Genomic DNA, 14,972 nt, shown 5'->3' on the forward strand with positions numbered 1-14,972 from the left:
AAAATGGAATTTTCCCAAGTTTACCAGTGAAACAATGCTATGTACAAGACGGAAGACAGACCAATTGATCTGAACTAAAACAATATCCCATTATGTGACTAGTCAACAGGGAAAAAAATATGGTTAGCAGATCACAGCTTGGTGTGACCGCAGATTTGGGGCAATTATAAACATGACGTTCAAGCTTGAATTAGGATTGTGATTTTGTTTTCCATGACATAGGAATTTGACCAGAATGAAAGTGGTCAAAGAACTCAATTTTAAGGGGTTTTTTTAAAACCAATTTCTGGTCCCTTTTTCCTAAAATTTATGCTCATAATCTAACAATTCAATCGAGACATTTTTTGTGGCAAGGAACCTTAAGGTAGAGCTACATACTCTCTCTCAAGTTTTTGAGCATAAACATAGTTTTTATCCCTTTATATCTGAAACCACAAGGATCACACCCTTCAATATCAAATCAGACTGACTTGTGTGGTAAGTAACCTTGTGGTTCTATTCCATAAATATTCATACACCTGTAAAATGCCCTTGCCCTGACATTGAAAAGATACATTTCAAAACTTTAAATTCACTTAAATGTTTTAAGTCCAGAGCCATAACTTCTGTAAAAATAATTCAACAATAACCAGAGTCAAACTTAATCTGTAACTTTTCAGAGTAAGACTACATACAACAGATAAAATCAAATGGTAAAACCATTACAAAAATAAGCCTGGAAAACTTCTGGTCTCAGTATCGTATGAATTTTCCCATAGACTTCTATAGTGAAGTGCATATTTTTAGGATTTTTTAAAAAATATGTAAATTGATTCAATAAAACTTTCACTTATGTAGCATTTCTAAGGACATGTGAAAAAATAATTTCCCGCAAAGAAAATAGGGTAAGTCCACGAAGATCGGACAGAAAAGTCGAACTACAAATAGCCATTTTCCCTACTTTCACTTTCGTTTTGCACTCACCAAACCAACCTTTTCAGTGGAACATTTTTATGATATTATGTTAGATTTTCTTTTAAAAAAGTTCTTCATCTTACAGTGTGATGTTTGCTCTATTTTATAAGTCATTGTTCATATCTTTTGACAAAATATTAGTTTGTAGAGAGGCAAAAAGAAAATGCACTATATTTTTATAGCATCCATGTTTTGACGTACACCTGCTCAGGGATATGCAATACGATACTGGTACCTTCTGTAAAAATCATTCAACCATAACCCAAGTAGAACTTAATCTGTAACCCTTCATAATAAAGCCACATACCAAAATCTTATTTGGTAGAAGCATTACAAAACAAGTACTATCTTTTAAAAAAGATAGCCGTCGCAGTAAAATTTTGTTCTTTTTAGTAATATTTTTCAACTTATCATTCAATGAAATAACACATGCCACGCAATTTCAATTTTCTTTACAGTTTTTCGAACACCACTGAGTTATCAGTATTTGGCCAATTGGGAAACAGATTTTTGATCAGGTGCATTGCATTTCCATAGAGAAGCGTCTTTAAGGTCAAAGGGTAAAAAGCGAAACTCTACCAACTGCGTCAGAAAAAAGTGTGGAAAACCTGGACGGACGTACTGAAGCCCAGCTTTTCCATGTCCCCTCACAATGCATTGCGGGGTACACAAAAATTGTAGGCTTTGAGGCTGTAACTGAACAAATATTTCAGAAAATCCTAAAAGCATATCTTCAAAATTTAATACTTTTTTTTTATTGAAATGCATGTATAAACATACGCACAACACTGACTAGACTACATAAATTAAAGAACCTTGATGAGCCCGCTCACATACCCCACACGTCCCCATGTTGGATACTCAAGTAAATTTGTTTGTAAGAGAAATACATGTAGAAGGACCTCAGTAAAAACAGGAATAAGAATGTCTTTTGGGCTATAGACCTTTATCTTCAACTAAATTCTATTACTCAGAATGGTAGTTTCAAACTCCAGAGTGTGATTTCTTTGAGTTTTAGTTAATCCAAAGTAAATATCACTGTACCGGAACAAAATGTAAACTTGACCTGTAACTTATCATGGTGAACTTATATACCAAAAATCATGTCCATATCTGCAAGCGTTTAGAAAAAAAGTCTGGAAAACTGTGATTTCTGTGAATTTTGCTATGTTCAAGGCCCGTAATTTTGGTAAAAATCATTGTGCATGAGGCTTACTTATTTAACCCAAACTAAAGAGCAGCACAATAGGGTAGACCAATCATCCCCTTTAAGCTTATATTTATACTTCAGATCATTTAATGCCATAAGGACTAAGAACAGTGTCAAATTAGATCTTTCCCCAAAATAAACATGCCGCCACAATATGCATCGATTTAAATACAACAACACGTACATGATGGAAGGTGTCTAAATGACATGATGGTGAAATCTCATAATTTTTATGAATAAAGTCCCATAAATTGGAAAAGTAACAAGAGCAGTGCTCCAGGTCCCCTGCCTCATAACAAAAGTAAAATTTCATGAAATATTATTTTCTTATCCCATAAGGCTTCAACTGTCCAAGTTTGGTGAAATTCTACCAAGGCACTCAAAAGTAATGCTCAAAGTAACACTCCAGAAACAAAATTTCATCTAAAAAATTCTATTTCATGAAGTCCATGTGACTGTGACCTTCAACCTACTGACCTCAAAATCAATAGGTGTCTTCCTTACCTCATAAGCCTTCAACAGTCAAAGTTCAGTGATATTATATGACAATGTTCAAAAGTAACGCTCTGAATACCATTTTTGGACAGACGGAAAGCCAAATTCTATACGTTGTCCAAACAAGGAGAAGGCCACCTTGTTCAGTCTTCTTCAAGTTAACAAGTCGTTTTCAACCACAAAAAAATTATGCTTCAAGTTAAGTCGGAGACATTTCTTATTTAAAGTACATTTCAAACACAACCTATAAATATCTTTATTTTAATGGTAAGTTTTATTAAAAGATTTTAAACACAACCTATAAATATCTTTATTTTAATGATAAGTTTTGTTAAAAGATTTCAAACTTTAATTGATGCTGACCAATGTTTACTCCCGTATAAAAAAATCTCTTGAAGTATCTCACACATAGTTGTCTATTTTTTAAAATGTAAATGAACACATTGTGTACAATGACTCTGATGTGATTCGGGTCATCAAATGGACTTCAATTAATTATAACTCAATATGGGACAGTAATGAAGTATTAATCAACGATAATATCTATTTTACGATTTTCTTATCTTTTATCATTATATTTGTCAATCATCTCAACTGGTGAATTTTTGTGTGGAAGGCTTGGATTAAAGCTGGGCAAATAAACTATTGATTCATATTACAAGTGTAGAATTTGGCAATTGGAATGAGAATTTTCACAAGTCCCCTGGATTCTCCTATTGTAATTTTAAGAGGTCCCAAATGAATTTTGGATATCAGGGACCTGGAAGTTCAGGTACCATCGTCTATATTGACGGCATAGATCAATGAGATTAACTTCACCGTCCTGGGTGTGAATACCCAGGAAATTAACACCCAGATCAGAGATTTTCTGTTCACAATTACTAACCAGAATATATGATATCCCAATGGGTGGGTGTAACACTCATTTTTCACCCAGAAAAAATTTGACTGACACAGAGTTTCACTGTGGAACACATATTTAAAACACTGACTTGAGTGTCTGAGAACAAAATGTCCCTGAGTGTACTGTAATTCAATTACTTGAGGTTCTAGAGAGCATGAATCGATCACCCGAAGAACTTGAAATCATGTAGTCACATCATTTGATCTCTAGAGGTCATCTCGTTTATTCCAGCAGAACCAAAATTTTATCAGATGTTAAAGTTGTCCCTTTTATCACTTCTGCTAAGTTAAGTCAGTATTGGCTTTGTAAAAGCAAAGATATAAGCCAAAATGTGTTTTCCCATAGGATTTCGATGCCAATTTGAATGGATGGAGCCACCTGAGGCACATGAAAAGAGGACTGTTTGTATTGGTCATTACATTAACCCTATCAAGTTTCAAGACATTGGCATCTGTGGTTTCAGAGGAGTTGATCTTCGAAAAATGGCCAATCAGAAGCTTAAATGTCCTCTGACTGCCATTTTCTTTAATCAAGGAGAACCAAAAGTGGACCTTAAAGGCAATGTATTTCCTCATAGGTTTTCAATGCCAATTTGAGTGGCTGCAGCCACCTGCTGAGCCACCTGAGGCATACAAAAAGAGGATCATTTGTGGAGCGCATTATGGTCATTAACCCTATCAAGTTTCAAACACTGGCATCTGTCGTTTCAAAGGAGTTGATCCTTGAAAAGCTTAAATGTCCTCTGTGTGCCATCTTGTTTAATCATGGGGAACCAAAAGTGGACCTTTTGTAAAAGTTCCTGCATACATCATTTGGGCCCAATTTGGTTAAAATTATTCAAGGGGTTTTCATGTTGAGCAAAATGTGAAGTTTATGAAAAGTGATGGTATAAGCTCACTGGGACTGTTGTTCCAGGTGAACTAAAAATGAACTATTCACCAGTTTACATGGAATTACTGAAAGAATTCTGAAGTTATAGTAAAATAAAATGCTTTGCAGGATGCTGCTTGATATGACCTAAGAGGTTGAACCCTAAACATTTGGGGCAGTTTTGGCATTCAAGCTTGATATCTCTCCTAATTTTTTATTGTAATAAAATTTTGTCTCAGGATAAACAATGTAGTCTGTTTTCTGGCCTCTTTTTCATAAATGGCTCCAGTCAAAAACCCTAAATTCTATCCTAGCCTTCCTTTTGTGATATGGCATCTTGTGGTTCAATTCAAAGAGAGAGATTCTTTACTAACAGTTAAGTTATTGCCCAGACATAATGAAAATGTTTGTTTTTGGGCCTTTTTGAACCCTAACTCCCAAACAGTCACAACCCCAAAATCAATCCTAACCCTTCTTTTTATGTCATCTGACAACTTTGACCCAAAAAACTTTTGCAGGCCTTATCACATAGATCATTTCATCAACTGATTATAGTTTCCAAGAAATTGGCTGAAAACAGCAAAAAACATCATTTTTTGCCTTTCAAGGGCAATAAGGCCACAAGATGTCCTCTTACAACTTCTACCCAATGAAGACCTTTGTAGGGCCTAACGTAAGAACCATTTAATCAACTGAATGTTTTTTTCCTATCTACAGTTGAACCTTGATGTGTCGAACTTGGATTAGTCGAAATCTCGGATAACTCTAACTAATTACAAAGTCCCAGCTAAACTCCCCTTTCACCCAATACAATTTTACCTCGGATGAATCAAAACCTTAAATAACTCGAAGTAATCAATCAGTCCCCTCGATCGGACTTTGAGGTTAATTAAGCCTGATGTCTCGAAGTCAACTAATTAGTCGGAAAACTGATTGCTTTATTACAAACCATGATCAAAGTGTGTTTTAACAACAATTAGCGTGGCTTTTAAAATTAATTTGTTGACACTCTTTATAGTTTGATTTAATTAATTTAAAATTGCGCGTGTTGTTAAAAGAAATGAATTTTATTAATATCACGTCGGAATTTACACCAACAGTGATATCGGATATTTTGATATTTTGAATTTTTTTTTTTTTAAATACAGATGAATTGTAATGGTATTTGACTATTTAATGAACTTTCAAACAGACGATAGTAAGGTTATTTCAACGACTACATTCGTTTCGCTAGTGAATTTGAAATTTTATCGTAATATTGTAGAGTACATGGTTTGATGATACTCCTGATTGTGAATCAAACAAAGAGCATGTTATGAACTATAAAGTTTTTGATATAGAAAAAATAAAAAGGAAATTTCACTAAAACACTCGGTGCCATTCAGTATTTCAAACATGATATACAACATACAAAAAAATATCTTCTGATATGAAACGCGTAACATTACAAAGTACCATGTAAAGTGAAGTACATTTTTGTACATGTACAAGTACAACATATGATGTAAATACAGAAAAAATCATGGACCAAACTAGTACAGTAGTATTTTCGGTTTATCCTCGACCTCGGATTACTCAAACCTTGGATAACTCAAATATTTTTGCATGGTACTTTTGACTTCGACTTAATGAGGTTCGACTGTATTATAATGTTCAAGTTATTGGTTAAAGACTGCACCAAAAAAAAGACAAACCTGGCATCTTTCATCGAACAAGGGGTCTATCTACAACTTCAACCCAAACAGAAGAATGAAGGTCTCATTTATTTTGCCAATATCACTTATAGTTTTGAGATATATGAAGAAATTGGTTACTTGACCCCTGTGGTCTAAAAATAGCTTTTAAGGCCAGATGAGCAAAAAAATTATTATTTCTAGCCTCTATTTTCAAAATGGTTCAAGTCACAACCCCTAATATCAATTCCAGCCTTTCTATGGTACCTTGTGATATAATTCAATTTCATTCAGTGGTATAGGAGGAGTAACAGAAAAGAGATGCCCCCCCCTCCCCAGGTCTCCATATGCACAAACGACAAAGTCCATGTTTTGCTATTTGAAACCGCCAAATTGATTCAGATGAAAATCTAAAATAGGAGGTGCACTATAGGAACGTAATAAAGATTCAGAGAAAGTTTCATTAAATCCATTCAGTGGTATCAGAGGAGTAATGAATAGAAATGGGACCCCTGTGTAACAGAAGGAAGGAAGTAGGGATCACTCAACCCATCAATATATATGGCAACATTTGGTGAAGTTTTTAGTATCTTGACCAACTCTACAAAAGGTGCATGTCACCTGTAAAAGAGAAGAGTTATTTCACAAAGGCCAAAAGGGTAAATGATCTTGCATTTTCCTTTATTTCATTCAATTTTGTAGATCTAAGTAACACATTTATCCATGGAAACTATAAACATACACAAGATAGTTCTGTCTTTTTAACTTTCTCCTTAACTAAGTAAATCATAACATAACTTCTAATCTTTTTTTCTATATAGTTCAGAGCTGCCATCCCGAGCCTAATATTGATTCCCATCAACATTTTAGTCAAACCAGGGATTTTACCATTCAGCAATCATTATCCCATGTTACACAACTGGTTGCCCACTTTTTGCTTTTGATTATTTATCCTGTCTTGCATACAAAACAAAATTATAAATCCAGAAATAATAATTTTGGAAGGAAAAGCAGGTAAATGGAGTGATTACGTTCAAAGGGATAAAATTCAAGTAATTAATTCTAACCGGCCAGACAGGTGTTGAAGCATGCAAATTGGCCTCCAGTCTGTTCCTAATGAAAACACTGAACATTTTGTTACACTAATTGTTATCCTTGAAGACATACAAGGTGATTCCTATATACCACTGACTAGCTGAGTTGGGGTAAAATAAATCTTTTATCACATTCAAGTACATAGGTAATGCAACATAATGTAATTTGTATAAAATACAATGTTACTATCTAAAACTATAGAAATGTTGTGGCAAAATCAATACAAATTATGAGAAAAAAATGTCAAAAACACCTTGTTACAGATTAACAGATGAGAAAATACATGTACATGGCCAAGTAACTTTTTTTGTTGGGAGCACACAAATCTTTTAAAATCTACATTGAGTTTTGTTGATTGAAAGTTAATCATTTTCAGGCCACCGTCAGGAAAAATGACTATCAGACATGTCAGAAACTTTCTTCTCCTTTGCAGAGGGTCGCATTGGGTAAATGTACATGTATTATACATTGTGACTCCACAGATTAAATTTTAGACTCAATTATACTTTTCCTTTACACTCTCGACTTACGTTGCATTACAAAGCACATTGATTCAATTCGTTATTGAGTGCCTTACTCATACTTAAGTTCACTTTTATTGAAGCATTGATTGTGAATCATACTAGTACTAAAGACAGCTTTTTAACTTGTGTAACAATTTGTGATAAGGCCAAACAAGAAATAATAGTTTTGTTTACTGCTGCCAGCAAAAAAGAAAAGACCAAAAAAAAAGGCACTTATATATTCAAGTCATTGCAGGAAAACAGCATGTAACTGTGACAGTAGCCTATTATTACCATTAAATGACTTCAAAAATTTTTTTTTTAATATCGAAAAAAAAGAATGTCAGTAACAGCATAACATTTCAGTTTCAGTACTATTTCTTACTTTGTGAAAAAAAAATATACAAAGAGTAAACAAGGGAACCAATATTCTAGCAGAAATCAAATATGTAATCCACGGACAAAGACCAGACATGGAAAACAGACACACACAACAAAGAACATAAAATGATACATACAAAGCAACAAAAGTAAATGAACAGCTTGGACTTCACTTTAAACTGGGAGCATGGACCAAGTGCACCGGTAGGGAAAGCATCCTCTACTTTTCTAGAAACACCTGCCAAATTGCTCATTAAAAAGTCAAATCCAGGGTAGACAAAGGAGGAAATGGTAACTATGACACTTTGAACGATCAGTTCACATGATGTAGATGGATACACCATAACGATCCAAGAGTTCATGAAGATGACCACTAAACTTCTATTGTGACAACTTAAATCTTGTTGCGATATAACCCTGTTTCAGAACCCTAATTTCAAGAAGTCTAACCAGTTCCAAAATGTCTACACAATTAAGACAAGCTCTGGCATAACATATGAGTTGTGTAATGAAAACTCCATATGCAGACCTGTGCTGAAGGGATGTTGCCACAGATGAAAGGAAAGTTGACAACACAGAATAAAAAGTCATTGTGTTTGTCAGATAGATTGGCCAATAGTTTTTCTCTACCATCTTTCTCTAAGTGTAGGTCAAATATGAGGCTGATTTCACAGTGTCTGTAGTATCCTTTGTGTCAAGTTCTTAAGGGTAGATGCCATGTATAAAATCCCCAAAACTAGGATTGTTTGGGAATTGTTTAATAATATGACATCTATAAAGTGGAAACTGAGATTAAAGGATCTAGCTAAATGATGTCCTTTCTTTTGGATCAGATCAGCTGTAAAGTCAGCCTCATAAGAGTGAAGGAATATGTCAGCAAGTAGAGGATAACAATTTGTTCCCATTTGTTGAAAATCGCATCCACCACACTGGACGAATATGTTGTTGATCAAAAATTCCAGCATTTTGAAAACATCTTCGGTATATCTGGAAGATGATTTGGAATCTTTTTTTAACAAGTACAACTACGAGGAATCAATACCAAGGACTACATATTTGTATCTAGGTGTACCATCTTTTTTGGAATAACAATGATGTCAAGTTTTCAACTGAGTTCGGGGAAAAAAGATATAAAGAGTTGAAAAATCTTAGGTTTTAATGCTATTGTATTCTGATAGTAATCTTAAACTGAGGGTTTCCAGAAGATCAAAAAGTGGCATTTGCCACATTCTATGTGGTCTAACATTATCATTTATGAGATTTTTAATCATCAGGACTAGTATATCATTATCATGATGCCAACTCTGAAAACATGAATTAAACAAAACTATTTACAGTATGATCGTCCATTAGAGATCATACACATCTTTCTTGAGATTGACAATAGCTAATTTGGCACACTAGTCCATTGGTGTGCTGAGAAAATGTTCACTAAGCAAAATTGTCCCTGCACTAAATTCGCTTCCCTGAGTTTGTCAGAGTTTTATAATAAAATAAAAGTAGTGGGATAATTTACTAGCCTACAATGTCATTGCAAATTAATTAAGTTTCAACTAGCCTGCTCTGTGATAAACAAGCCAAAGACTAGTATGTAAGATAGGCTAAAAATAAGTCTTGTTTCCAGCTACAAAATAGGGTAGGTAGGTAGGGAAATCATTTTATTTTTCAAAACCATAATACATTGAATTAATGGGGAAACACGCTAGACTTTAACAGTGCTCGAGACAAAATGGTTATAAAATCAGGAAAAAGCAGGAAACAAAACATATTTTTTTGCCTTATTGAAAAATTTAAATCACTTCTACATGTACTTCTGTTATTTGTATTTTCTAATTACTAGGTAAGTTGTTTTAAAATTAAAAATGTGTACACTTCTATCCATGCAGCTAAAAGACAAGCTTGAATATGTGAGAGAAGCAAGATTAATTAATCAGTTCAATAATATAAAAAAAAAAAACAAAAGGAACTTACCTTTCTTCATCTAATTCTCTCATTTTAGTAGGTTTTATTTTTTTTCAAAAACACAAAAATATATAACTGTAGTGTGTCTTTAATTCATTCAGTCATTATTTTGTTTCTTCCTTTCCTGTAATAGAAGATAATAAATGACTGCTGTATACATGTAATCTGTAATTGATGAAATTTTAATTTTGATATGGTATGGTACATAAAGCATTACCAGCAACCTTCCCTCATTCCAAAATCACATTTTCTTTATTTGAAATAAAACAATATACATGAAGAATTTGACACAATACACAGTAAATAATAGTTGACCATAGGTAAGTTTAAGGGAGCTTTTCTGGTACCGAGAAAATTCTTTTATAGGTCAGTTAAAATACTTCATTTTAGCAAAAAAGATTTAGTACACCAGGAAGCTTCAGCACAACACCCTTATGGGTTATCAAATAAAATCATCAAAATAATAAACATGTTCCTGTTATCATCTGAACTTGCTGGGACTTTATATTACACTCCCCGGTACTTGTACACTTGTCAGGAATAACATTCTGTAAACTAGAGGCTCAAGAGAGCCTGAATCGCTCACCTTGTTAACCATTTGCTTATTTGAAAAACTTGAGGAATGAGACAGGCTAAGTTAAAATCAACTAAATTGCCAAAATGCAGGAAATGCTTTTCAAAGCATTTTCATGACCTGAACCAGAATTTTGCTAAGGGCAACAATTTTTTAATTGTCTTATGACCCCTTAGTTCCATTTTTAGTATAGGCAGCCATATGTACTCACAGATTAAAAATCACAACAGGCATTTTGAGCACAATACACTAAAGAACTATTATGCTTATTTTCATTCAATGATCTTAAATGGTTTTAGAGAAGATGATTTTAAAAGTTGTACATGTGAAAAAAAAAAACAACAAAAAAACTGTTTCAGGGGTCGCAACTCCTACATTAATCAATGAATGGTTTTGAAAATTTTGACATAGTCCTTCTCATGATGCTTAACAATTTTACCTATGCCAGAAATTTGGTAAAGGCAACGGTTTTTGAGTTATTTAAAAAAAAAAAAAAAACTGCCATCTGACCCCTATGTTCTATATTTAGTAATGGCGGCCATGTTTTTTCATGAATCAACAATCCCAACTGTCAATTTGTGTGGGATACCCAAAGAAACATATATGTCAACTTTCACTGAATTCTCAGCAATGGATTTTGAGAAGATTTTCAAAGTTGCACATGCGAAAAATGCAAAAACAACTGTTCCAGGGGCTGTAAAATCCTACATCAGTTGACCAATCATTTTGAAAATTTTGGCATAGGTCCAGCTCATGATGCTGAACAATATGACCCTTGCCAGAAATTTGCTAAAGGCGACGGTTCTTGAATTATTTGCAAAAAAACTGCTATCTCTCATTTTGTGCAGAACACCCTAAGGAACAATCATGCCAAGTTTAAAACCTATCAGTCCAGTAGTTTCAGAGGAGAAGATTTTTTAAAATTTGTCCATGACAATGACGATGGACGCCAAGTGATGGTATAAGCTCACTTGGCCTTTGGCCAGGTCAGCTAAAAAGGGGTGAAATCAATATTTTCATTATAGATTGAGATCAGAAGAGTTTAATCTTAGAATATGAATTTAATTTACTTAACCTAAAATATTCAATCTTACATGACAGAACATAATGAAATATTTGTATGTAGTCTTCAAACATGTAATAGTTAACTATATCCAACATTTTTTATCATTTTCTTCTCTAAGTGGTTTTAACTGATACAACTGTAAGTATATATTTGCTGGCAAACCAAAACTTTCAATATTTTCACTCTCAGTTGTAGAAATCATGTAACAAATGCAGAAGCCCCACATATTTCAATCAATCTACGAAGTGAGAAGCAATGACATAACACGGTCACAAGACCACATGGCTAATTGAAATTTGTATGACTTGGGTTATTGTCAATTTTGAATTAATTTATCTTCAATTAAAGGATGTAAGTGACTGCAAGGAGTGTTTTGATTATATATATATTAGGTGTAATAAACCAAATGAACAAAAAATCATATAAACAAAATTTGTGTCACGTCTCCTTTAAAGGGAAAGACCACCTTGGCATTAAGTTGGACTCTTATGATAAATCATACCCACGCAAACAAAAATAAATAACCTTTAATACAAAATGTGCTTTTATATAATGCTCAAGGCTATGCAAAGTTCGAAATCCTTGAACTATAAGGGGATAGCCATCTTGCAGAATTCTCCTACTTGAAGGAAGATCATAGCCAGATTTTATTGATTTTTACCGATAGCTTCCGATTGGCTCGTGACGTCACTAAGTCAGTTTGGTACTGATACAAGTACTGCAAATAATATGTAAACAAAGAATATTCCGTATATATTTCTTACGATCATGTTTATCTAATCACCAAAACACAATTACTTGTCAAGCTTACGATTGCACAAATGATAAAATAGAAATGTTCTGAAAGTTTCTTTACCAGCAACACGAACATTCTTCGGAAGTAGCCATAAGATTTTCCTTACAAATAATAGTCATCTGGCTGCAAATCCTGTTGTTGGTCAATGATGTCTGACATTTGCTTATACATGCTGCGCCTAAATCTCTTCTTCTATTTATTTTGGGTGGAAATTATACAGGAAAAGTCCCAAATTCAAATTTCCTAATTATAAATTGCGATTTATTAATTAAGAAAAGGAAATTAATTTGTTTCAATTTAATTTTCATGAATATTTAACAGATTAGTTTCAATATTTATTACTTGCACAATAACATTGTTTTTTCCTTTAAAGTTTGCAGCCCATCAAGTTCCAAGATAATATTTTCTGCTGTCACCTAAGTTCCAAATTCCCATTAGCTGACATCATTTTCACTCGTTTATTTAATAAATTACCTTCTAAAAAGATCTTGACTTTGCATAGAAATATAAAAAAAAACACTACAAAAATGAACGAATTGCCACTTCTATAAAATACAAACCACCTTGTGTTATTCAGTTCTGGGTCCTATCAAAGTTTTCAATGAAATCAGGTCTAGTGGTTTGCTTGCAAGTCTAGGTATATTTTTTTGTCTACTAGACCTGTGGTCCAGACAAATATCTAGACTAAATTCTAATCCCGGCATTGCCACATTTTTCCATAGGTATTATTTTGCTTCAGTTCTATATAATTATGTTATTCATGTATTTTCTTTGCTTCTCCAATGACCAGAATTAAGGCAAAACAACATATTTCACTATAATAAAACTATTTTACCATGAAAGAAGCATGTTGATAATGATTAATATATCAAATGATAAATTAAATGCAAATTAAATTACTTGATTTCAAATATATATATATATATATAACACTGCATTTATAAAAAGATCATGGCCAAAACTCTATGGCCAAGATGACTAGAAAGCTTGATAATCATTACATGCATGGTGAGGGAGCATTTTTCTTAATTATCAAATGTACTAATAAGACGTCTTTTGTTCACCTATGATCATATAACATTAGTCTAATCCCAATAGAGTGAACAGATCATTACAATCATTGATTAAGCTGATGTCAATCATTTATTATCAACTAAAACTATACCTGTGACATAGTCACAACAAAATACAACGGTAATATAGAAATGGGGATTTAACAGCAGGTTTTTTTCATGAAAAAAGATGAGAAAATGTTCATAAAACAAGAACTGAAAATATCGAAAAAGAAGTAAAACCTATGATGGAGTACATCTTGGACTTGGAGCTTCGCCAATATTTCTCACTAAAAAGACAAAACACATGACTCATACTGACGCAAAAAGAGCGTTGAAATGCAATGAAAAACGTACCTTATAAAAGGGGGCTATCAGAAATTATAAAAACTAAACAAGGACCCATTGGAATTGCGTTAATTTATCCATGCTGCTATTCTGCGTCGGGAATAGAGAGAAATGTAGAATTTTCGCGGGAAGTGAAACGTAAACAACACAACGTTTTGAAGCGTCTGCTGAATTCTCGGAACAAGCACATGATAAAAGGATATTTGTTATTTTCTTCCATTGTCAATCATCGGTAAGAAGGTGCTTTAAATAGCTGTCTTGTAATGAAATAAGAGAAAAATCCAAAACTATACCTTGGCGTGGTCTTCAGCATGGTCTTTCTTCAAGCGGAAATTATTTACCACGTGACAACGCCAACTGGAGCACGTGGTGGTTACAAAGATACTTCTAAAACTCGGAACTACGTACAGTAAAGTAGTTCACTCACTCACGTCTCTCTTCTGTATAATCTTCCTCCTTAAGGAACATACTTTTTTCAAAGTAGAAATGTCAAAGTTTATAAAAATTTCTACCATACACTAATGAATATCTTCCAAGTATAAAAATACACAGTTAAAATCTAAACCCAAAAAAACGAGAAATACATGTCATTTTTTTTTTTCATTCACCCCGAGTAACTCAAGTCTCTTTAAGTGTAATTTGTAACAGTAACTTACATACATTTTCTCTATATTGTTAAGTATTGAACAGATTTGTGAAATAACTTCAATCCAATATCAGCTGGGTGATGTCAAAGACATATAAAATACATGTATATTTATCAGTGATATTTATGTCTCTGGTAATATTCATTCTATTTGAAAAGTTTTCATTCAACTTCACCATCCAATTCTGTCCAAAATCCATATGCTAAAATAGAATTCTGTATATGCTAAATTATACAAGCATATGCTTTATTCGAATTAAGGGTATGCTTTCATATTTTGCATATGCTAAAATAACGTATACTTAATTCGAATAAAGCATATGCTTAAGTAAATTGCACAATTTGAATTATCCATATTCACAAATAACTTGGCATACACAAAATTCGAATTTAGCATATATGCATAAATGATTAAGCATAGGTAATATTCGAATTAAGCATTC

General features: G+C 33.2%; 1 protein-coding gene across 2 annotated transcripts in view; it reads right to left on the bottom strand.

Annotated features, from left to right (window-relative positions):
• LOC148625176 (forkhead box protein N2-like) overlaps positions 1-14,301 on the bottom strand; it is a 33,810-nt gene extending 19,509 nt beyond the window's left edge. The window contains exons 1-2 of one of the 2 annotated variants that reach the window (XM_088568537.1): positions 14,177-14,301; positions 10,057-10,171 (exon numbers count right to left, since the gene is read on the bottom strand). In XM_088568537.1, coding sequence (XP_088424663.1) covers positions 10,057-10,079 — 23 coding nt within the window. In that variant the 5' untranslated portion in view covers positions 10,080-10,171; positions 14,177-14,301. Of the gene's footprint in view, positions 1-10,056; positions 10,172-13,892; positions 13,914-14,176 lie in introns of those variants that run through there. The other variant, XM_088568538.1, reaches the window with a different exon arrangement.
• Between the last annotated feature and the right edge of the window lie 671 nt (positions 14,302-14,972).

The sequence above is a fragment of the Perna viridis genome, chromosome 2 (assembly GCF_037379345.1).
Source record: "Perna viridis isolate PV_CMFRI_1.1 ecotype Kerala chromosome 2, ASM3737934v1, whole genome shotgun sequence".
Classification (NCBI taxonomy): domain Eukaryota; kingdom Metazoa; phylum Mollusca; class Bivalvia; order Mytilida; family Mytilidae; genus Perna; species Perna viridis.